Source organism: Periophthalmus magnuspinnatus, chromosome 4, assembly GCF_009829125.3.
Source record: "Periophthalmus magnuspinnatus isolate fPerMag1 chromosome 4, fPerMag1.2.pri, whole genome shotgun sequence".
NCBI classification, from domain to species: Eukaryota; Metazoa; Chordata; class Actinopteri; order Gobiiformes; family Gobiidae; genus Periophthalmus; species Periophthalmus magnuspinnatus.
In genome coordinates, this window is record NC_047129.1 from 27,833,845 (window position 1) to 27,857,734 (window position 23,890).

A 23,890-nucleotide genomic window follows, 5' to 3' on the forward strand; every position below is an offset into this window, starting at 1 on the left:
ATACTGTTACAATTTAAAGTGCATATGGAAGGCAAGTTTATTTGTGTAGCACAATTTATACACAAAGTAATTCAAAGTGCTTTACAGAATAAGAAAGACTTTGGAGTCACAATACAAACAAATCAAAACATAAACATAAACAAATTATTGTCATCAAATTAACATTAAAAGAGAAGAGTGCAGAATAAAAACCTTTCAGTCATGTGCACAGCTGAACGGAGCCATTTTGAGCCTGGATTTAAACATTGTCAGAGTAGAGGCCTGTCTCACATCTTCAGGACTGTTCCAGGTTTTAGCTGCATAAAACTGAAACACTGATTCCCCATATTTAATCCGCACTCTGGAGGCTGGTCCCTGAAGTCCTCAGAGTGTGTATATGACAGGATTTTTTTTTTTATTATTTCTTGGTTTTGCGGGATAGTACTTGTGGTAAATATGTATTATAGCTTTACATCAGATAAGTGGCAGTTTGTTGAAAAAAAGTTCAGAAAAAAAGTGCAAAAATACAGAAAGTAGCAGTGAGTTCTAAAACATCCCTGTACCAAAATGCAATTAACTCACAAAGAACACATTTTTCTGGCTGTTTAAACCTTCATTTAACAAATAAAGGTGCTATCATTTATTTGTCTTAGTCTAATCATAACTATTGTGTAAATTAGACAAGCTTTGAAACTTGTTTACAGTTATCTCTATGTATGTCATATGTGCTGCCCCTGCCCTACGAAGAAGTTAAATTATAAATTTAACCAAAGATTTCAAAATAGGGAAAACCAGGCAAATCTTGAACATCTTAAATAGGCAAGGCAAGGCAAGGCAAGTTTATTTGTATAGCACAATTCGTACACAAGGTAATTCAAAGTGCTTTACAGATTTACAAATATTATTATGTTAACTATGTTTTAGTGAAATGGGTTGTCCAACCTGTTTTATGTGCTTTAATCATGGACTCCTGGAGCAGGACATCTGGTCTTGCATCTGGAGTTTGTTGAATATATATTTTGGAATGCAGCTGAATGTAGAAAATGTACATTCCTTCTCTGTTAATGTACTGTGGCTGTTCACCCTTTGAACTTGGCCTTGGCTCACCTTTCTCCTCCTCTGGAAACCCATAGACCCCTCATATGGCAGTTTGACATGCCAGGAATCCTTGGCCTACTTTACATTGACTACAGTGAAGAGTAAATGAGTATAATATGCTTCCTGCCAAATGTATGTCTTATCAAATTGTTCTTTTTTAGATAAGCACTGATTTACCTTCTAACACTTACACAGAGGAATTCACAGTGTGATTTTTATAGTATGATTGGTGAATATTTGTTATCTCTGTTTTTTGATTGACCCCTTACATGTTGTGTTGCCTTTAACAAGTACTGTAAGGCAGGATATAGATAATAAAAGGGATAATATTGCAATTGTTGATTTGGACATGCAAATATAATCTCCAAAAGCCAAAAAAGAAATTAAAACAAAAACATCTGTAATTATTTTGCACTTTTGTGTTTACGGCAACATTAACTTTTACGCAGTACCTGAACTTTAAACACAACATTTACATACACGTTTGTATGGACTGTCTTAATATCGTCAAAAAATCATTATGAGAAAGATTGTTAAAAACATTATTGCTTTTTGGTCAATATCACCCAAGTAGACGCACTTATCAAATCCCAAAGGCTGTAATGTATTTAGTATTCAAGTTTTCATATTAGTATTTCAGCCCTCTCTTAAAAGATATTTGTTCCTGTTTGCCTTTGAATGTAATTTAAACAGAACCTTACTTGTTATAACATAAATCACAAATCTAATCACAATGTCAATACTTGCTAAATGGCATAGCTCTAATGTTCAGTCATTTAAGCCAATCATCTGTACAGACAATGTTTTGTATGACACCAATAACAGATTTTTCTTTTCTCCTGCAGAGGCGCCCCAAGTCTTGGTCCATCCCAGAAACCAGACGTTTCAAAGTGGAGACGAGATCAGGATCCGCTGCACTGCCACAGGACACCCTCCTCCTCGACTGGTGTGGACTCACAACGACATGTTTATCATGGCCTCCAGCAGGTAAGACAATACTGAAATAGTTTCCTTAAAGAAAACATATTGTGTGTGTGTCTGCTGTATAGTTGTAATCTATGACACCCATGGATCATTATGTTATAATTTACACATTTTAAATCGCAATATTGATCTAAAATGAAAAACAAAAACAAAAAACAAGTCAGCTGAAAAAAAACATGCCCCCTGACGTCTGTGTTAGAAAACTGCAGTACCCAATGGGGACTGACTTCGCCATAAATGTCGTCACAACAAAGAGCTGTCGGCCCCTCTTATTGATAGTTGTAGATCACACTAGCAAGCAGCAGATTTTTTTTTCACGAAAATGACTATGTGACGCTGCTGAATCCTACTTATATCACCGATTAAGTAATAAAATTGGACGACAGAGTAAGTAGAGAGCAGTGGCATTGAAAATGAGGATTGATCAGCAATACGGCTTGAAAATAAGCCATTAAGGATTGCTCAAACGTACACAAATCACTCCAAAAACAACTTTGAGAGGGTAAATGAGAAGGGGAAACAACTATAACATTTAAAGCTCTGAAAAGTTGATTTTGCCTTAAAGCAGAGGTCTGCTTTAATAAAACATCTAATATTTCATAATTCACTATTATAACTACACTTAATTAAGCATGAACAAAGACTTAATTCATAATGAACAAACAGTTTATTAAGAATTATTCAGGCTTAATAACTACTTCATTAATACCCCAAACTGTAATGCTTTAATTAAGCACTTACTAATTAAGTAGCTCTACCTGAATCATTCTTAATACACTATTTGTTCATTATTAATTAAGTTGTTGTTCATGCTTTATTACGGCTAATTAAGGTGTAGTTCTTTTATAGTGGTTTAGAAATCTTTTAAACAAAACAACAGGATCTTAAACAATGTCTCTTTAATATTTCAGACACAGAATGACACCTGACGGAGTATTTGTGATAAGAAACATGCAGAAGAAGGATGGAGGAGCCTATGGCTGCATAGCAAGTAACCAGGCTGGGACAGACACTATGGTGGCTGCTGTCACTTACATAGGTTAGTATGTATTTTGTTCAGGCTTCTTCCTCTGTCAGACTACAGCTGGCACACTGAGACTGCAGTAATGTAGAAAACATCTAGTGATGGTATTTATTTTTACAACAGGGGTGGTTCTAATTATAGATAGTAGTTTTAAATGCTACTTTTAAAATATATTTACAATATCTTAGCACACATACTAAATTGTTTATATAAAACCAGTATACTTTTTTAATGATGTTGAAGTCCTTTGAAGCTGGAGTACCTGATTTTCAAATCATGAAAAAACTGTGTGTATTTAAATCTATATAACTAGTCCCTGGGTCTCACAAACCTCTTGACACATCACTAATAATCACATGCAAGAAATATTTTGCCACTATCACAGCTTTAGAACATTTTTTTCAGAAAGAGAAACAAGTGAAGCAATGTGGACCACCAAAGGACAGTCAATCAGCTCTCATCCCAAAGCATCATATTGTGACTCACAAGTTTGCTGCTTGTTTACTGCTTTCAGAGTCTCCAGTGGTGACCGTGGCCTTGAGTGAGATTCTCATTGGCATTGGAGAAACCACAGTGATGGCCTGCTCTGCTTCTGGGATCCCCCAAGCTGAGATCTGGTGGTATAAAGGTACATTCAGAGTTCATTATTGGAGACAGAGGAGGAGCCATTTTGAACTAAACCTGTTTCCTGGACCACATTGGCAGGTGACGTACAGCTGCAGCCTTCCTCCACATACGACATAAACAGAGTGGAGGGGACATTGGTGATTAAGGAGACACTGGACATAGATGCAGGAGAGTACACATGTGTGGCTGTCAACGCGGCCGGGACTTCATCAGGAAAAATATTACTCGATGTCGGAGGTGAGAACAAGCATAGCATTTAAAGGGGCTATATCCAAATATTTTCATGTAGTAAAGTAAAAGATGTCATGCCCCATTACAGATATGTTATAAAAGCAACTTCTAGGGCTGCTGCTGTGTGCTGTCTGCATCTAATTATTAAAGTTTTTCTCTTTGGTGAACTAGGAAGTAAGGCTGATTTGCTGTTAGCATGCTAGTTGTTGTTAACATTACCATGGCAACAAATGATCGCTCTGGACTCTGAAAGTTGTGAAAAGTGCTTAAAAACTCATCAAAGTGAATAATTAGGATGTTTGGACCCCTGCCAACCCTTTAAAATTAACTAGTTCTGTTTTTCACATTTTTAACCAAGTAATAAAATTTACTCCATGTAGATGTTATTGCTTTTCCTGGAATCTTCCACAATATGGCATTAAGGTTATCTGTCTTGCATTTATTCAATTATAGATGTTTTTATTACTTGAAAAAATATGCATTCTTACTGTGAGCAGGGTCCTTGCTCCACAGATCTGACCTTTAACTTGGCCTGGGGGTGTCACCTTCTTGTCTCTATGGAGATATATGTATTTAATGTGTGGAATATTCAAGCCAAAACAAAAACATCTCAATGAAAACAAGCAGGTGACAAATCCTGCACCAGAAAAGTTACATTGTTCACCTTTAAAGGAAAGCACTGAGTCCAAAAAAACAACAACATTAATTTCAGATGGAGCAGTAGTACAATATAATGGCCAGTGGAAGTTATAATCTATTATAACTATTTGCACATTTTAAATCACAATATAATGACTTAAAAAATAAAATAAATATCATCACAGCAAAGATCTGTGAAGGCAAGGCAAGTTTATTTGTATAACACAATTCGTACACAAAGTAATTCAAAGTGCTTTACAGAATAAGAAAGACATTAAAATCACAATACAAACAAATCAAAGTGCAGTTGTTGGCCCCTAGGATGGGTAGCTACAGATCACGCCAGTGAGTGGCAGATTTTTTTCATTTATACCTAAATGATGGCATGCAACGCTGCCGAATCCTATGAGTATCATCGATTAAGAAAATAAAACTGAAGAATGAAGTGAGTAGAGAGCAGTGGGTGTATGCTGGTGGTGGTGAAAAAGGTTCCTCAAACATGCACGGATCACTCCAAATACAACTTTGAAAGGTTAAATGAGAATGAGATATATGGTGCAGCCCTAATGTAAACCATATTCATTTTTATTGGTGACTTTTTTTTGTTTGTTTTTTCCAGCTGCCCCCACATTTGTCCGAGAGCCTTTAGACACTGCAGCAGACATCAGCTCCAATGTGACGCTCCAGTGCCTCGCTCAGGGCTACCCCCAACCTCAGGTAACATGGAGGAGACAGGACGGGCTCCCGCTGTTCAACACACCGCGTGAACAAGGCTACATCTCACAGACTAATGGAGACCTGCACTTTACCAGTCAGTACAACAGTAAATACAACAGCACTTTTTATTTTGAATCATACAAGTTATTACAATATTATCATTTTCAGATCTGTGGGTGGATGATGATGCTGTTTATATCTGTGAGGCTCACAATAATTTTGGCTCAATTGAAGCTGAAGTGAGAGTTACAGTCACTGGGCTGGGTAAGTCAGTACACAGTGTATGTACATATTTTTCATGTTTTTTAAATGTATTTATTTATTTATTAAGTACATTTGTATGAGAAAGAGAAAGAGTATGGGTGGAGCAGGGGAGAAAGGGGGCTGAGAAAGAGTCTAAAGTGAGTGTATAATATTTTGATATTTGATTCTCTTGAAAAATTCACCGTATTTTTTGCTTTTTCTACAAATAACCCCACTCTTTTTTAGTGAAATTTGAACTGTTTTAAAAGCTCTTCTTGGAACTGGTATTGCCAATTAGCCAAAGCTATAAACACTGTGATACCCGCATTAGATCAGATTACTGAATTGTTAATCTATGTTTGTTGTATTCATCCCTATTCAAATACACAATAAAAAAAATTAAATACAATAAACAGCTAACCAGAGTGCTTCATAAACACATCAACAACAAAAAACTTATGTACTTATGTGACCATACCTGCTTGTCAGTGTCCTATCTTCCCTGATCTCGTGGTCTGGTTAGTATTTGAATGGCAGACCGCAGGGAATCTCAGGTACCACAGTGGGACAGCAGTGACTCTAGTGGAAATTGCCATTGTGTCCACAGGCAAGACACTTTACCCACATTGCCAAGTGTGAATGTGGTGTGTGTGTGTGGCTATTGGTGCTAATGAATAATGCAATGCAAAGCCCTTTGGGTGTATTGAAAAGTGCTGTATAAATCCAATGCCAAACACCCATAAAACAAGATTTCCTTTATGCCGTAGCATGCACATTTTGAGAGAAAAGTTTGAATTAAGTAATCATAATAACATAGAAGAGAACAAGAGAAAGAGAAACAAACTCTTATATTTGGATCAAAGATTTTCTAACCCACGGGCCCATCCGAGTTCTAGCCCTGCATCTCTTCATTCAGAAATTCTTAAGCGAAAACACACATGTTGCCTTAGTTAGACTTGAACTGATAGATTTTACTGTCTTCACTAAGTACTTTTTTACATTCCCATAGCTGCATCGGGGTGTCATCACAACACTTTGCCAAAAATGAGATACAGTTTTGGGTTGTGCTTACATTGCACTACTCAGTCTACATTCGAGTAGACTGAATAGATGTATTTAACAGCTGTGGTCTGGCCTCATTATGGAAATTGTATTATAATGTGTTTACTGCATCCAGGTGTCTCGTATTCATCTCAACCTACACATACAAACATGTGTTAACAATTCAATGGAGCACATACCATTCACATTAGGCAACTCCGTATGTGACCTATAGGCTTAACATTTAGCTATAAGGTGTTTTGCTTAACGGGAGATAATACTAGGGTAATTTGTCAGTAGAAAAACAACATAAAATCTACCGTAAAGTCTATTATTAGCAAAAGGGTATCACACAATGTTCTACCATGCATTACAAATAATCATTAAAGGTCTGCTCTGTAACATTTCTGAATGGGGGATCGCCACTTGCTTGTCTCCATGGTGTTTTTGCTAGAATGTTCCAAAGTGTGGCATTAAATGTATCTATCTTGCATTTATTCAATTACAGGTGTTTTCATGCTAAAAAGAAACAGTGAAAACATGCGTTCTTACTGTAAGCTGCTTTCTTTATTGAGATAGAGACGTTTAATGTGACACTGTGGAATAATTCAGGCAAAGCAGTAATATCTCCATGGAGACCAGCAGAACTCATTTGTCCAAGCTTTTTTCTCTCTGATTTCACTGTTCATTTTTCTGTATTGCTGCTGTATGTAAATCTCCTTGTGTGTCAAGAAATGCACTGATAAATAAAATGAATTAGTATTATTGAGCAGGTCACTCTCCTCTAACAAAGTTACATAGTGTACCTTTAACCTTCTTCTTGTCTCATAGCAACTGACTATGAACAGATTGATTATTCATGATGTAACCATTGAAAACATATTTAAATCTTGATTATAAATGTTGTGATCATCTTGTTTGTTCTCTACAGTCTCTCCTGTCATTGCATTGAGCCCCACAGTGCTCAGTGTTGTGGAGGATCAGCAGGTAACGTTACCCTGTGTACTTTTGGCTGGAAACCCACTCCCAGAGAGGAGATGGTTGCACAACTACGGCCTGGTGAGTGTAAACAAACTTAGGTAACATATTCAGCTATTTAACTATTTCACCTAAAGTGCTGTAGTAACTGAACCAATGTCGCTAACTCTGTTTCCCTTCTTATCTTTTATATTAAAGGCCCAAAAATGACTCTGACCAAAAATGACGCCATGTTATAATGCTGTTACCTCATCAAAAACATACCTGGAGTTGTGTTTTGTTTCATTCACAAATGTTTGAGTAACCCTTTATTATTAGTCATCTCTAAAGCTCAATATGCTCTGTTCCACCTTGTCATCAAGCAGCAGTTGCCAAGTTAACAGCTACCTATTACTTTTTGTTCAGTAGAGATTGGTAATTCCAGGGCTGAAATTATCCAGGTGATTCTAGTGAAGGTGCATGGAGTTTAACACACAGAGGAGCACATCCTGTATTACCATGTGACATCACAAGATGGAACAAAGTGTTTTCAGTCTGAGAGAAGAATTCAGCCTACATATGCTGGGTTTGTGTGTTAAACCTGTGTGAATGAAACGAAACTTAACTGCAGGTATGTTTTTGATGAGGAAATAACATAGATAGACATACATAGATCAGAAATTAGCTAATATTAAGCTTTCTAAGGTGCACTATACAGTTCATGTGTTGGAGATCTGCCAGCTGGTTGTTATTGTTTTGTTCCTCAGTTTGCATTTATTCAATTAAAAGTGGTTTTATTGCTGAAAAAACCTTGAAAAACAAGCAGTCTTAGTGTGAGCAGGGTCGTCTCTCTACAAATCTGACCTCTATCTTGACTGGGTTGTGTCACCTGCTAGTCTCTATAGAGATGCAATTTAATTTAATTGATGGGGGGGTCCGCCATCTTCCTTTCTGCATGGAGCTGTATTTGTTGTACCTGGAATGTCACAGTATAGCATTCAATGTATCGCTCTAATATTTACTCAATCACAGTTATTCATATTGATGAAAATACATTGAAAACATGCATTCTAGCGGTAAGCGGGGCCGCCTCTCCACAGATCTGTCCCATAACTTAGTCACCTCCTTGTCTCAGAGGAGGTAAATGTTACCGCCATACTGTGGAACATTTGAGGCTATATTCATGGTTTTCATCCTCCTTTTATATGCAAATTTTGAGGACTTTTCATCATTCAAAAGATATAATATTTCATTTGAAATTGTGAATTGCTATGACAACGGCCCTAGCTTTTCATCATTCTGAAACCAATGGATACGTTTTGTTCATTCAAAATGTGTTAATGAGAAGTACTAATCTGTATTAATGTTTAGTTCTAATCTTTTTGTTCCAGTTGTTTTCAGACCAGTATTTGACCGTGAGGAGGGATGGCAGTTTGCAGATTGACAGAGTGCGTTTGGACGATGCTGGAGACTACACCTGTTTAGCTGAGAATGTTGTTGGCGCCACTAATCACACTACAACAGTCAATGTCTATGGTACAATTATACTTTTACACTCCTGCACAATTTTTTTTTAAGAAAATAGGTTAAATAAACATAGGTTAAAGTTGTTTATTTAAGACATTTGAGTCTTTGCCTATTCAATTTAATTAATGGGGAGCAAGAGCCCGTTTTTCCTATTGATTGATGTCATTTGCCATGAAATTCAGGGACTGCAGATGGAAACTAGCTATTCTGCTATAATCTGGTGTGGAACATGTTTTTATGATCTTAATGTCTCTGTACATTGTCCCTTCAAATACATACTAAACTAAACTAAAATATTCCCTCAAGTAACAGTAAAGTAAATCATAATTTTGTTTCACTTTTTTGCAGTGATTCCCACAATTCAGCATGGCCCCCAGGTTTTCAGCACCATAGAGGGAGTGCCCATCTCTCTTCCTTGTCGAGCCAATGGAATTCCAGATCCTGAAATCACCTGGACCAAAGTAAGTAAAGAAAAAAAATAAAACTAACAGCTGTGATTAGTGATTAGTGACACTGTTGTACCCACATGGTTCTCATCCAACAAAATTCCCCTTAAAATGTATGGACATTATAATGTAGTTATTTTTTCAGTTTTTCTCTTTCTATTTACAAATATTCTGTAAGACAATTTCCTGAACTAGCAAAACCCTTAGCTTAGCATTGCAATAAGGAACCATTTATCCACCCACTTATTCCCACCATTTTGATTTACACTGTGGTCTAGGATCAATAAACAGCTTAGTAGGTCATTTCTATTTGCTTGTTTGTGTAGATGTCTTGTGAGAATAAACATTGCTTAATGAATCTTTTGTTTCGTAGGGTGGGGGGCTGCTGTACTTGGGTGGTCCGGACTTTGACTTACACTCTGATGGATCTCTTTACATTAAGTCTCCAACTGGGAATGAGACTGGAGAGTTCATCTGCTCTGCTACCAATGCCGCTGGGTTTGCAACCAGGAAAGTTCAGCTAACTGTCTATGGTAAAGTCAATAATAAAATTCTATAAAAATTGTATTCAGTGTATTTCTGTAGAGCCAAAATCACAGCATTCGCCTCACAGGGCGTAACAAAATTATTAAAACAGAAACTTAGAGCCTGTGAAACAGTGAATAGTCAGTACATTAAACATTTAGGTAGAACAAACTAAAATTTGTTTTCTTATTTAAAACAAATGTATATGGCTTTCATTCTTAATTTCATGAGCAAGGCATACTTTTAATCATTTAACACAAAAATTTTGAAATTTCATCCTCCAAAAAAGTCTGAACTCTATTCTAAACCATTGCTTTTACTGACAGAGGATTGGCTGCAAGTAAAGCAAAAACAACATCATCATGGAGATGAGCAAAGTTACATAGTACACCTTTAATGTACATGTAATGTAGCCTTTAAACAACTCAACTCAACATGTTTGATCTTAATCAGTTTGTTGTGTGTTTCTGTTTAGTCCGTCCTAGATCTCGTACCAGTCCAGATGGCCCCTCAGTACCACTGAACATGTCTGTAGTTGAAGGGGACGATGTGATTTTGCCCTGTGAAGTCCAGAGTGCCCCCCCTCCCACTTTCAGCTGGGCCAAAGAGAGACATCTCATCTCCCCATTTTCTATAAGGTAAAAATAGTACCCAAAGTTGTACTGAAGAGTACCGGTAATGTTAAATTCAAAATACTACTGCTCAAGTAGGAGTACAAAGTTGTGGTCCAAAAAAGTATTTTGGGAAACTACTACTCAAATAAGCGTAATTGTAAGTGTCAGGACATAACACCTGATTTATAAGTTGAAGTCAAAAGCTCTCCAACCATTTTTCCCATGTATTTGAGAAAAACATTTATTTCCCAGCTCAGATATATTGTATAAGCAGCTCTCAAGGTTAAAATAAGGCAGCTATGTACTGTCTGCATCTCATTATAAAGTAGTTTATTGTCTGATGATCAAAAAGTGTTTGTTCAAATCTCTGAGAGTTGTGAAAAGCACTTATAAACTCATTGGGGTGAATAATTAGGATACTCAGAATGCATAAAGTAAATGAGGAATAATTTTGGGCTACTGCAACTGTTTTAAATGAAGCAGTTCTGTTCTACATGTTTTAAGACAGTAAAATTCAGATACAGAGCCTATAATGTTATTTGTAGAACTAAACACAAAAAAATAATGGACAAAATGTAGTATTGTCAAAGAACAGACACAAAAATGAGTCGTCTGAAAACCAGGGGCGGCATCAGGGGGGCTTGAGGGGCACTAGCCTCCTCTAAAATAGCCAAGGCACTCCCATAATTCCCCCAAAGATTTTTGCAACTCAGCGACAGCGACTCAAACACGGTAAGAGTTAGAGTTGCGCTCACATCAAAAGGATTTAAAATAACAAGTTAAGTGTGCACCCTCATTGAAGAAGTTGGCACCCCCATAGCTCCTTTAACCAAAAATCTCTGGCGCCACCCCTACTGAAAACTACTCAGAAAATTACTGTTTTTTCAAAAAGTGACTTAAAGTTAGTACATGTAAATAGGCACTACCTCTTCTGCTCTGTACAAACCCCTATACAAACAATGACGATGTGACACTGTCAAATTAAACTGATTTATTTCCTCACCATGTTTTGACATAAATGACATATTATGAATGAACCACAAACATCTGCTTCGCTTTTAATAAAGATGCAAATAAACACTGGGAATATTGTCATTATCAGATTCACTTTCAGTTGTTTTGGCTGCAGCACGGTGTCTATACTTAGTGGTTTTTATGAAATGACTGAGAAATCCCACTCCCCTGTGATCTGCTGTACCCACCTTGTCTCTGCTGCCGTAGCTGTAATTGTGGTTGGAGTTGGATTAGTAAGGCTCTTTCCAAAAGGCTTTACTTACAGGTTTGTCAGTGAAAAGTGAAGAGAGAAAAAACATTATTTATGAATTGAAAATCTCTGTATTGGTTTGTAAGAATATAGTGCATTGTATACAGCATGACAAGCACTCATGTGTCATTTGTTGCAAGATGTCAGTGTACAACCATGGAACTGTTAAATGTGCACTATGGAACTTTTCTAGTGTGTGTATGTGTGAGTATGTTTGGGGTATCACCGTATGGCTTTACATCTATAATCAATGCTCAAATATACTTAAAACTCAGAGATATAGAGATCGATACCTTTAATGCTACATTCCAAGCAAACCAATGAAGTGGCATGTATGACATAGTACAGCTACGACATGATCTGGATTATTTTAGTTTATTGGCTTGGGATGTTAAATTGTCAATGCAGCACTAAAAAGCAAAAAGTAATATAACAGTTTTAGGTGTTTTGCAGTTTTGAGGGGTAGATGAAGTAAGAGAAATATATTGTAATGGGTGTGCTACAGTGTCCAAGACATTTCCCACATGTGTTACAGTGTGTTAATGCAATTTATATGCTGATATCTTCTTCAGACACTCCCAGCTTCCCTCAGGCTCACTTAAAATCCTGGAGAGCAGAGTATCTGACAGTGGGCTGTATGTGTGTGTGGCCTCCAACATCGCTGGTAACCTGACACAGACCATCAAACTCAGTGTTTTGGGTAAGAAAACAAAACTGAAATACATACGTGAAACGAGAGTTACGTATGTAACTACGGTTCTATGAATCCCGGATGACCGCCAGAGGCGGTGCTTCAAGCACTGGATGATCACTCTTGCGCATGCGCAGGTCGAGATTTAATAACAACAAATTCACCTATGACCTTCCGGTGACCCACGTGAGGCTATATAGTCACGTGACTCCGGAAGCACAGTCCCTTAATCTTCTCGCGAGGGCACGAGGATTCCGAGGGACAGAAACCTCTGGCGGTCATCCGGGATTCATAGAACCGTAGTTACATACGTAACTCTCGTTCTATTTCATCCCTTCTGACCGCCAGAGGCGGTGCTTCAAGCACTGGATGACTTGTAACAACATGGTCACGAGGAATCCATAGACCACGACAAGTAACCTACCTCCTCATAATGAAGCATGATGCTTGCGTAACACTCCGTCCAGGGGATGGGGGACCGCAACATTCACCCGGTAAAATCTGGCAAACGTGCAGGGCGAGGTCCAAGAGGCCGCAGCACAGATCACATTTAGAGGAATCCCATGCATAGCAGCCCAGGAGGTAGAAAGGCCCCTGGTTGAGTGGCATCTCACGCCCTCAGGCATCAGCCGCCCTTGTGAGGTATAAGCATGTTTAATGGTCTCTACAACCCACCGAGAGAGACGCTGTGTAGAGAGAGCCCTACCCTTACGTGGGCCAGCATAACACACAAACAGATTTTCCGACCGTCTTATACCTGCCGTAACCTCCAAGCCTCCAATGAGCGAACAGGGCATAAAGGTTCTGTGGTGAATTCAGTGCCAAACCTCGCCAACTGGAGCGGTTGGGCATTATCAGCAGAAGATAACACCTTAGGGCGGAAAGAGACATTAGGCCAGAGAGTTACACCTGAGCCATCAGCATGCCATCTACAGCAGGACTCATTGACAGACAGGGCCTGCAGTTCACCCACACGCTTACCCGAAGCCATGGCGAGGAGAAATGCCGTCTTAAACGACAGCCACTTAATGTCTGCCTGGGCAATAGGCTCGAATGGATGAGCATGCAGAGTCTCCAGGACCAGTGAAAGATCCCATGAAGGAGCCACTGGTCGTGTAGGTGGGCGAAGCCGTCTAGCACCTTTCAAGAAACGGGAAACGTTCTTGTCACTGCCCACAGTGCCACCATTCACCCCACTGTGCCAGCAAGATATTGCAGCCACATATACCTTTAATGTCGAAGGCGACAGACCACGATCCAAAAGTTCCTGCAGAAACGCCAAGATAGCAGAGACTGAACAACGCACCGCATCTTGTCCATGTCCCTTGCACCATTCCTCAAACAGTTTCCACCTGTTTGTGTACAGCCGCCGTGTAGATGGTGCCCAGGCATTACAGATCGTATGTCCTATTCCTCCAGCATACTCTGAGAATGCGATACCGGGCCTTGCAGAGGCCAAACCCAGAGCTGAAGGCGGCTGGGATGAGGATGCAGTATTCGTCCCCCCAGCTGGGACAAGAGATCCGTCCTGGCGGGGAGGCGCATTGGAGAGCTGCAACAGAGTCTGTGCAGAAGTGAGAACCAGATCCTCGCTGGCCAGAATGGGGCAACCAGCAGAAGCTTGTGTCCCTCCTGCAGAACCCTCAGGAGTGTTTGATAAATCAGGGGAAAGGGAGGAAAGGCGTAGAGGAGAACGTGAGGCCAGTCGTGAGCCAATGGGTCCTGACCCAGCGGGCTGGTGTTGTCCCTCAGAGAGAACCAGAGAGGGCAATGGGTCGCTTCCTGTGAGGCGAACAGATCCACTTCGGCCCTGCCGAAGACCCTCCAGATGGTGCAGACCACCTCTGGGTGAAGCTTCCATTCCCCCGGCAAGAGAGTCTGGCGAGAGAGGAAATCTGCCACCTGATTCAGCGTCCCCGGGAGATAGGCTGCCCGCAGGCTGGCAAAATGGACGGACGCCCACCTGAGAAGCTGCTGTGTTCTCTGTGTGAGATTCACCGATCTGGTCCCTCCCATGTGATTTATATGGTAAACCACCGACCTGTTGTCTGAACGTACAAGCACGTGCCTGCCTTGCAAGTTCGGCAGAAAATGGTGCAGTGCCAAGTCCACAGCCATTAACTCCAGCACATTTATGTGTTCTTTTATCAGGCTCGAGGTCCATGTCCCCTGTATCACACGACCTTGCCATGTTGCACCCCAACCCGTGGAGGATGCATCCGTATACACAACCTCTCTCCGTGACGGTAGAGGCCCCAACGGGACGCCCTGTAGGATCCAACGTCTGTCTCTCCACTGAGACAGGGAGTGCAGACACTGGGGAGACACACGCAACCTCTTGCGTCTGTGTGCGACCCGAGTTGGATCCAGATGCAGGCTGTTCAGCCACATCTGCATCGGCCGTAATGAAAGTAGTCCCAGCGGAACTACACTGGAGGCTGCTACCAACATGCCCAGAAGCTGGAGATATTGCAGGAATGGCAGGGCCTCTCCCTCTTGGAATGCACCTAGCATCCCCATGATGTTGTCGACCCTTGTGGGAGACGGGCACGCAACCATGGTGACCGTGCTTAAAGCCATCCCCAAAAAGACAGTGTCCTGGGTCGGGACCAGATTGCTCTTGTCCATATTCACACACAGACCCAAGCGGCTCACATGCTCGAGTACAAGCCCTGTGTCGTGAATGGCTTGGTCGCGGCTGGGTGCGCAAATTAACCAGTCGTCGAGGTAAGGTAGAATCTTCAAACCCCGCGCCTGTAGTGGAGACAAGGCTGCTGCCACCACTCGGGTGAACACCCTGGGTGACAGGGACAGCCCAAACGGGAGGACCCTGAACTGAAAATGTCTCCCCTGAAAAGCAAAGCGAAGGAACCTCCAATGATTGCGTGTGATCGGTACATGAAAATAAGCATCCTTCAGGTCGATTGTCGTGAACCATTCGCCTGGGGAAAGTGCCTGAAGCACCTCTGAGGTGCGTAGCATGTGAAAAGGCATGACTTTTAAAAACACATTGAGACCTCGCAGGTCTAAAACTGGACGGAGGTTGCCAGTTTTCTTCGGGACAAGAAAGTATCTTGAATAAAAACCCCCCGGATCCTGCCGAGGGTCTACGTGTACAATTGCACCCTTTTCCAGCAAGGTTGCTATTTCCAGATTGAGTGCCACGGATTTTGCCGGGTCCGAAATGGCAGTCATTCGGACCTGGCCGAAAACAGGAGGCCGGCGTCGGAACTGTAGGCGGTATCCCCGTGATAAGGTGGTCAACACCCACATGTCTGGGGTGTTGGCAGCCCAGTACTGGAGCTGTTCCGGGGTGAAACCACCGACTGCCGGCCTGGGGGCTTCACCTACGGCCCCCCCGGCCTCCCTGGCCTCTCGAAGGCCTGGAGGGCTGGTGACCAGACTGTGATGACCGAGGCACATGTGAAGCCCTGGGCCGGTCACTCTGTGAGCGCCCAGACCTTGTAACAGGCCGCCGGGGAGCCAAAAATGGGCTTGATGGTACAGCATATGTCTGCTGGTGTGTAGTAGATGACCCAGGAGCAATAGGAGGAGGGGCTCGTCGGTGAAGGCCCGCCAGCTGATGTCTAGTCTGAGAGGCCTGGGCTGTCCGTTGCAAGGCTTCCAGCGCTGCCTCTCCAAAAAGTTCACCTGGAACCACAGGTAATCCCCTCAAGGTTCTCCTACACGTCTCGGTTAGGGGAGATTGTGCCAACCAAACCTGCCGACGCGCCTGGGTCAGGATGGACAGCAGGCGGCCCAGCTCCCTTGACATAAAAGCAAATGCTTGTAGGGACGTGTCAACCAAGCCTTGCGTAGCCGCATCGACATTAGAGCCCTCTAGTGAAGTCGCTAAACCTAGCAGTAAATGGGACAGGGAATTGCCGATACGACCCATGCGCGCCCCGGAGTCGTAAGCTTTACACAGCAGTTCGTCAGTAACCCGGCACTGAGGTCGCGGGCACCTGGCATTGGGTCTCAGAGCCTCGTCTGGAGCCACAATAAGGGAGGCCACAGCTGGTTCAATCGCTGGCATGTGTCCCAATCCAAACTTGGGCGCCTCCTGCATGGCAGCAAGGACCCTTCCATTGGACGTCGGTTTAGAAAACGCTTTTGTATCTGACCAGCAGGCATGAAGTTCCTTAATATACTCCGTAGAGGGAGGAACCAAAAAGGAAGACGCAGAGCTCTGTCGTCTAAAAAACGCACTAGAAGCCATAGGCTGCGCCGTCGGTGCCTCCAGTTGTAACCGTGCAAAAGCCACGCGTAAAGAGGAGGCAGCTGAGTCATCGTCACCTCCCTGAGAGCAGGTGGAGTTGTGTGAGCTCAACTCTGATATGTCAGAACACGCATCCAAACCATCCCCAGTATACGGGTCGGTGTCGCGGAAGTGCGTATCTGACGCCGCCACAGACAAGGCATCGTCTTCACAAACAGAAACCACATCCCGCTGGGCAGCTCGCTGGTCGCTATCCCGGGTCTGCATGGACTCAATGAGAGCTTTCATTCTATTGAGTTCCGAAGTAAGGCTATCCACCTTCGAGGATAATCCCGCAGAGCGATCCCCTTTGCTGCGCTTATGCGGAGTAGGGGAAGCGTCGACAGCAGAGCGCTTCCTCCTCACCTTCCCGCTCGCCGGCAGCTGCGTGTCCTGTATATCAGAGAGCCCAGCTCCTCCAAACGCGGCCAGGCGGTCAGCACGCAGGGATCTCGGCATAATGCTGCAACTCATGCAAGCATTCTCCGTCAAGCCCTCTTTAAGGTGGTCCACACCCAAACATAAGGGGCATAAATCATGTCCATCCTCCGGTTGAAGCGGGGCCATGCAAGCTCTACAGCACATGGACTCCATCACAACAGACGCTAGATCAGGTCGAGCTGAAAAACGCCACTCTTGATCCGCACGCTGGGATTAAAAAATACACGTCGAGCCGAGAACGCCACTGGTGGTAGGTCAAAAACTCAAAGCGAACAGTAACACTGCTGATAAGAATGAACTAAAGAACCGAGCACGGTTTCAAAATAACAGAGATATTTTAGCCGAATGCGGCAATAGTCAACACAAAAGTCGAGCTGAACCGAACACGGCAGCAAATACAAACCAGCTCCACCGACCCGGTGTCGCTTCCAACAAAAAATGCAGTAACTACTTACCATACGGTCCTTGTGAAACGTGCACCTCACCGGCGTCAGGGAAACACCCGCTCCAGGTGAGGCACTCCGCCCCGCGCAGCTTACGCAGCCCCTGAGGGGCGAGTCGCACCTCGCCTACCCCGACTGTGATAGACTGCACTCAATCCACACGTCACGGGACTCTGAGCAGTAAGCTGTCACCAAAGGGAGAAACAATTGTGGTACGAAGCAGTATTTGCGAGTAGCCACAACACACTCGACCAAAGCGCGAGAAGAAAAAAGGGACTGTGCTTCCGGAGTCACGTGACTATATAGCCTCACGTGGGTCACCGGAAGGTCATAGGTGAATTTGTTGTTATTAAATCTCGACCTGCGCATGCGCAAGAGTGATCATCCAGTGCTTGAAGCACCGCCTCTGGCGGTCAGAAGGGATGAAATAGAACCAGTGTTTTCACAGTACTAAAATTTCAAATACTATTTTGCTTGATACTCTTATAAAATATTTATTTATTATGGTACCAAAATTACATAAGTCTTATGCAAACAGACAGTGCTTAGACCTCAAGAGAAGTCTGTGTTCAAAACAGGAAGTGTTACAATTATAGAAAAAAATGTAAAATAAAATAAAATTGTCCAAAAATGTATTTATTAAACATTTTGTCAAAATTTAATCTTTCATAATAAGTAGTTTTGTGATGTATTTTGATCAGGCTAGCATTAGATTTGAGACAGAAATACCTACTTTTATAAGCACAAGTTTCTTGCACCGTGGTAAAGGTCTTAACATGCCCTTTATGATCATCCATCAGTAATTTGCTGTCTGCTGTTTGATATTTAAATATTGAGTTATTTTAGCAAGACTCTGATAAATCCTCAAAGAAAATAAATGGTGCAGGAAGAGGAGCTCGGTGCATTTGGGAGAACAGGAACTAGTTGGGCAGCTCTGTGCCTATTGATATATTGATCTTACAGCAATCACATCAAGCATACAGTTGAAATCAGACGTTTACATACACTACATAAAAAGAAACATGCTATTTTTTTTTATTTATTTTTTTTTATCTAACTGTCTGACATGAAATCAGACTAAACATTTGTTTTAGGTCAATTAGGATTACCAAAATAATTTCTTGGCTAAATGTCAGAATAATGAGAGAAGGGTTTTTTAGGCAATTTTCCATTACTTTCTTCAAAGTCAGAAGTTGGCATACAGTAAGATTACTCTGCATTTAAACAATTTGGGAAAACCCAGATGATGATATCATGTCTTTGGAAGCGTCTGATTTGCTTCTGAACATTTGAGTTAACTTTTTATATAGTGTATGTAAACTTCTCGTTTCAACTGTAAAATACCAAATCACATATTTATAACAAAGGCACATTTTCAAGATCAAATGAAACATAAGTACAACTATAACGAGACAAAGGCAAAACACAAACTAAAGTGAAGAGCATTAATATAGCTATGGTTTATGGTCTCTTTTTTTTTCCCAGTCCCTCCCCGCATCCAGGCTGGTCCCAAAGTGATGAAGGTGCAGTTGGGTCATTCAGTAGAGCTTCCCTGTGTGGCTCATGGTTTTCCAGAGCCCAAACTCTCCTGGAGCAGAGATGGAAGAACTTATCCTTTGTCTCGGGACGGAAGCCTGGTTTTCACTAAAGTGTCTCTGGATGACGAGGGCACCTACACCTGCACAGCGACCAACAGCGCAGGCAGAGACGAGGCGCGAGTTCAGATGCTAGTGCAAGGTCTGGAGAAGTTTAAATGGCTCATATTACACTTTTTCTGATCTATGTTTCTTACCAAAAACATAAATGAAGTTGTGTTTTGTTTTATTCCAACATGTTTAACACACAAACCCTGCATTTTTAGGTTCTGTGCCACCTTGTGATGTCATGTGGTAATACAGAAAGTGCTCCATGGTGCTTTTAAACTCCATACACCTTCACTACAGTTATTTGGATAATTTCAACCCTGGACTTTTCAATTTCTACTTAACGGTAAAAAAAGGGTAAAAGTAGCTGTTAACTTGAAAACTACCACTTCATGACATCACAAGGTGGAACGGAGCATTTTGAGCTTTGGAGATGTAGACAGACAGACTTTGTCACCTGCTTGTTTACTTGGAGATGTTATTGCTTAGCCTTGAATGTTCCATAGTATAGCTCAGACATTTTCCATGGTGACAAGCAAGTGACACCAATGTTGCTGGTCAGATCAGTGGAGAGGAAACACTGCTAACACTATATATTTTAAGGAACAAAAAAAACTTGATAAATTAGTTTGATACTGTGGAAGCAAGCAGCTGATAGATCCTTCACCAGAAAAGTTACATTGTGCGCATTTAACAACATTTTTTAATATATTGCTAAGGATGATTTGCTTAATGACATTTTTTTCTTCCTCAGTTCCCCCTGTGGTTGAAGTCCTTGAGCCCCCATTCAACAGTCCACTCCAGGAGCGCATTGCAAATCAGAAAATTGCATTTCCTTGCCCAGCTAAAGGTGCAGTGCTAACATTATTATCTTACTTTGTCTTTTCCATAAAAGTGTAAATTAAATAAAGTAAACCACTACTGTTGTTTCTGTCAGGTCTTCCAAAGCCTGTGATTCGCTGGTATCGTAATGGTCAAGAACTGACTGGAAATGAGCCGGGCATTTCGATCCAGGAGGACGGGACTCTGCTCATCCTGACCTCCATCTCACCACTGGACAACGGAGAGTACACGTGTGCTGCGGTCAATGACGCTGGGTCCACTGAGAAGAAGTACCAACTCAAAGTCAATGGTAAAACCCTGTCTGTTTTATTCTGGGACTATTTATTTATTTATTTTGGCTTTACTTCAGGATTCTTTGGTACATAATTAAAAAGAAAAGTACAAGATACAAATACACAACAGCCAAACTAGTCCAGAATAATTGCTAATGGAAAAATTGTTGCTGTGCTTGGAAAAAAAAAGACTTTTATGAACTTTTAACCATATTATAATGTTTTCCCTTATCATTATCATTAGAGTTTTGATTGTTTCATGCATTTTTGAGTAGTCCTTTGTTTTTTTTTGCATTTCAGCAGTTGAAGAATTTCAGTTTACACCTACCCCACTATCCTGTACTTACTTGCAATAGTTGAAAAATGTTGATATAAGGTTAATAAATAAAAACAGTTATAAAAAAGCTACTTGCTACTGTGAAATACAGCAAGAATCTGCTCTGCAGTTTTAAACCTAACCCTAAGTCAATGGACCTTTTTCTATTATGTATTTTCGGATCATGTCTTCCCTAAATGTTACTAATATTTGTGTAATTTTCAGTCCCCCCAGATTTTGTCAACAGTGAAACTTCAGGCAATGTCTCTGTCGTCCTAAACCAGCCGACCTCCATCGTGTGTGATGTCACAGGAAGTCCACCTCCTGTGATCACCTGGTACAAGAACGGCATCCCTGTAAGTCAACACACTGAGTATGGACTGATCATTTACATAGTTCATTTGATTCTAAAGGAAACATGACTACCTAAGTCTAAGCACCTGCAGCCAATCATTAATCAGTGCTAGTGCAGCCTCTGCAGCTCACTGAGTGAAGTCTGGAGGTTCTGAGCTTTCACATCAGGCATGGCCTGTGCATATACTGAGAATGAGCACGCTCGTATGCAGAATCTTTAAAAAATATTGAAATCATTGGTTACCTTTGTTTGTTTATGTCTGTCTGTGTTTTTTTCTTTCTACATATAGAGTATATATAGTTTACAGAACGTAAAGAGTTCTTCCACAAAATTAAAATTAATTCTTGCATTTTAGGGGTCAATTCTTGCATTTTAGGGTCAAAAGGCAATTTACAGTGCAGTTAGACTTGATGTGTTTGTTGATGCCACTTTAATAGTGGCTAGATGTTTTGTTTTTTTTTGCTTTTTTGATGCCTGCCCTGTTTGTCAAACAGAAAATCAAAGCACTTTACTTCAGTCTTGTAATTGCGAGCAATTTGAATCAAAACTCTTTTAGTGCTTTTGGCATTGAGCAGCAGATAACAACATAATGACTTGTTTCACTCTGTGGAATTTCACATTCACTTAAAACTGACTTTCTTTGTAGTTATATAACAATTTCTGCAGTTCCTGATTTTTACTGTCTTAAAAATGTGGAACACGGAACTAGATCATTTTAAAAGCTTTGCAGTGGTCCATATTTATTCCTCACTTTCACCTCACCTCCGTATTCAGACCATTGAAATTATTCACTGCAATGAGTTTATAAGCTCTTTTCACAACCTTCACAGTTTTATAATTAGATGCAGACAAGACACAGTAGTCTTATTTTGACTTCAAGAGCTGTTTATACAATAGAAAGTTTTGCTCAAATACATGGCAAAAATCAGGTACAGGCTCTTTAATCTTTCTGGAAGCATTACGTCACTCCTTTCTGTGTTTTGTTAATTATATGCTTGTTGTGTTGACAGGTAGTTTCTAGTAACAGCATTCAAATATTGGATTCAGGAAAGACCCTTAAGCTCCTGCAGGCTGCCAGACCAGATGCAGGGAGCTACAGCTGTAAAGCCATAAACATCGCTGGCAGCACAGAGAAAGACTTCTACTTAGATGTGCTGGGTGAGTGAGACAGCACTAACATTTCAATAAAAATACTCGTTAAGACTGATATGTGATTGAATATAAGACAGAAGCTACAGTACAAAGTCAAATTAATACTGTGTTTTTGTGCATCTGTTTGTACGTCTATATTTTTAACTTTTAAATACCAAAGAATTCAGCCACTATTTGTTAAGTTAAGTTAAATATCTAATCTAAATAAGAAATTTTGATTTTAAAGGTGCACCATGTAACTTTTTTGGTGAAGGGCTTGTTTCCATGGAGATGGTATTGCTTTGCCTGGAATGTTCCACTGTTTGGATAATACATATCTATCTCCATGGAATCAAGCTGGAGATGCCACCAGGCCACGGTCCGATCTGTAGAGAGGTCACCCAGCTCACAGTAAAAATACATGTTTTGTGTCACTGAACTGATTAAATGCAAGCTAGATTATTTTAGACACTGATCATATAAATGGGGGATCACCAGAACTTAACTCTTTATTAATTTGTCATTGAACGCATCACACTATATTAAATTGTTGTTTGTCTTACAGTTCCGCCAACCATAATAGGATCTGGTTCTCCTCGAGATGTCACTGCGATCCTCAAGCAGGAGATCATTCTGGAGTGCAAAGTCCAAGGGTTTCCATTTCCCACAATACAGTGGTACAAAGACAGGAAGTGAGTGCAGTAAAACAATAAAAGTATTGGGGGTTTTTTATTCTTTTTTTTCAATTTTTAAAAACCAAAATGTAATTATTTGATTTTTGTCATTTCATTCCAGGCTTGTTTTTCTTGGTGATCCCAATATCGAGGTCAAAAATAAGGGTCAAATATTGAAAATCAAAAGTGCTCGTTTGGGAGACCAGGCTCGTTATCAGTGCAGTGTCACTAACACGGCTGGCAAACAGTCCAAAGACTTCAACCTCAGTATCTATGGTATGTACTTAATTAACATGATACATATTTTTACAAGTTGTGTTCATGTTTGTCAGAATTAAATTCTGACGGTGGATTCAGTGTTAAATATACAAATTTATTATTTGTTATGGATAGGCTTCACTAAGTTGTCATATTAATCTTATGGCTTGAGGTCCTTTCATCTGACAACAATTGTGTCTTTGAGGTTGATTATTGGCATCACTTTCTAAAGGTATCATGGGAGATTGAGTTTGCTTTTGTTTATTTATACTAACAGAAAAAACATTGTACTTCGTGCCAGTTTTTGTTTCATGTGGATAGGCCTGGTAATTACAGAGAAATTAACCATAAACCAGGTCAACAAATCTGAATTCCAACCTGTCCTTCAGCTCAATTTTAAACTATAGGGATTCTAGCATGTTGTGGTGTTATATGAACACAATCTGTTGCTGGGTTTGCTGGGTGGCATCACAATATTCTATAGGCTAATATAATTTCATGCAAATGGGGGGCAGCTAAAATTAATGTTCTTAAAATGCAGATTTTTGTCGTAATATATCAAGTTGTAGGGTCCAGTCATTACTAGAAATGATCAGGTTCATCATTTGGAAATTTACCTTTTGGATATTTTAACGGAAAGTACAATGTA

General features: G+C 40.8%; 1 protein-coding gene across 1 annotated transcript in view; it reads left to right on the top strand.

Annotated features, from left to right (window-relative positions):
• The window catches only part of hmcn1 (hemicentin 1), a 120,080-nt gene that overhangs the window by 45,986 nt on the left and 50,204 nt on the right, over positions 1 to 23,890 (top strand). Inside the window, exons 12-30 of the mRNA XM_033965339.2 lie at positions 1,923 to 2,064; positions 2,973 to 3,100; positions 3,600 to 3,713; positions 3,791 to 3,949; positions 5,202 to 5,393; positions 5,468 to 5,563; positions 7,515 to 7,642; positions 8,932 to 9,076; positions 9,416 to 9,528; positions 9,887 to 10,046; positions 10,514 to 10,676; positions 12,489 to 12,616; positions 19,235 to 19,486; positions 20,147 to 20,242; positions 20,330 to 20,524; positions 21,049 to 21,179; positions 22,189 to 22,336; positions 22,875 to 23,001; positions 23,105 to 23,259. Of these exons, the coding sequence (XP_033821230.1) occupies positions 1,923 to 2,064; positions 2,973 to 3,100; positions 3,600 to 3,713; positions 3,791 to 3,949; positions 5,202 to 5,393; positions 5,468 to 5,563; positions 7,515 to 7,642; positions 8,932 to 9,076; positions 9,416 to 9,528; positions 9,887 to 10,046; positions 10,514 to 10,676; positions 12,489 to 12,616; positions 19,235 to 19,486; positions 20,147 to 20,242; positions 20,330 to 20,524; positions 21,049 to 21,179; positions 22,189 to 22,336; positions 22,875 to 23,001; positions 23,105 to 23,259 (2,772 nt within the window). The remainder of the gene's footprint in view (positions 1 to 1,922; positions 2,065 to 2,972; positions 3,101 to 3,599; positions 3,714 to 3,790; positions 3,950 to 5,201; positions 5,394 to 5,467; positions 5,564 to 7,514; positions 7,643 to 8,931; positions 9,077 to 9,415; positions 9,529 to 9,886; positions 10,047 to 10,513; positions 10,677 to 12,488; positions 12,617 to 19,234; positions 19,487 to 20,146; positions 20,243 to 20,329; positions 20,525 to 21,048; positions 21,180 to 22,188; positions 22,337 to 22,874; positions 23,002 to 23,104; positions 23,260 to 23,890) is intronic.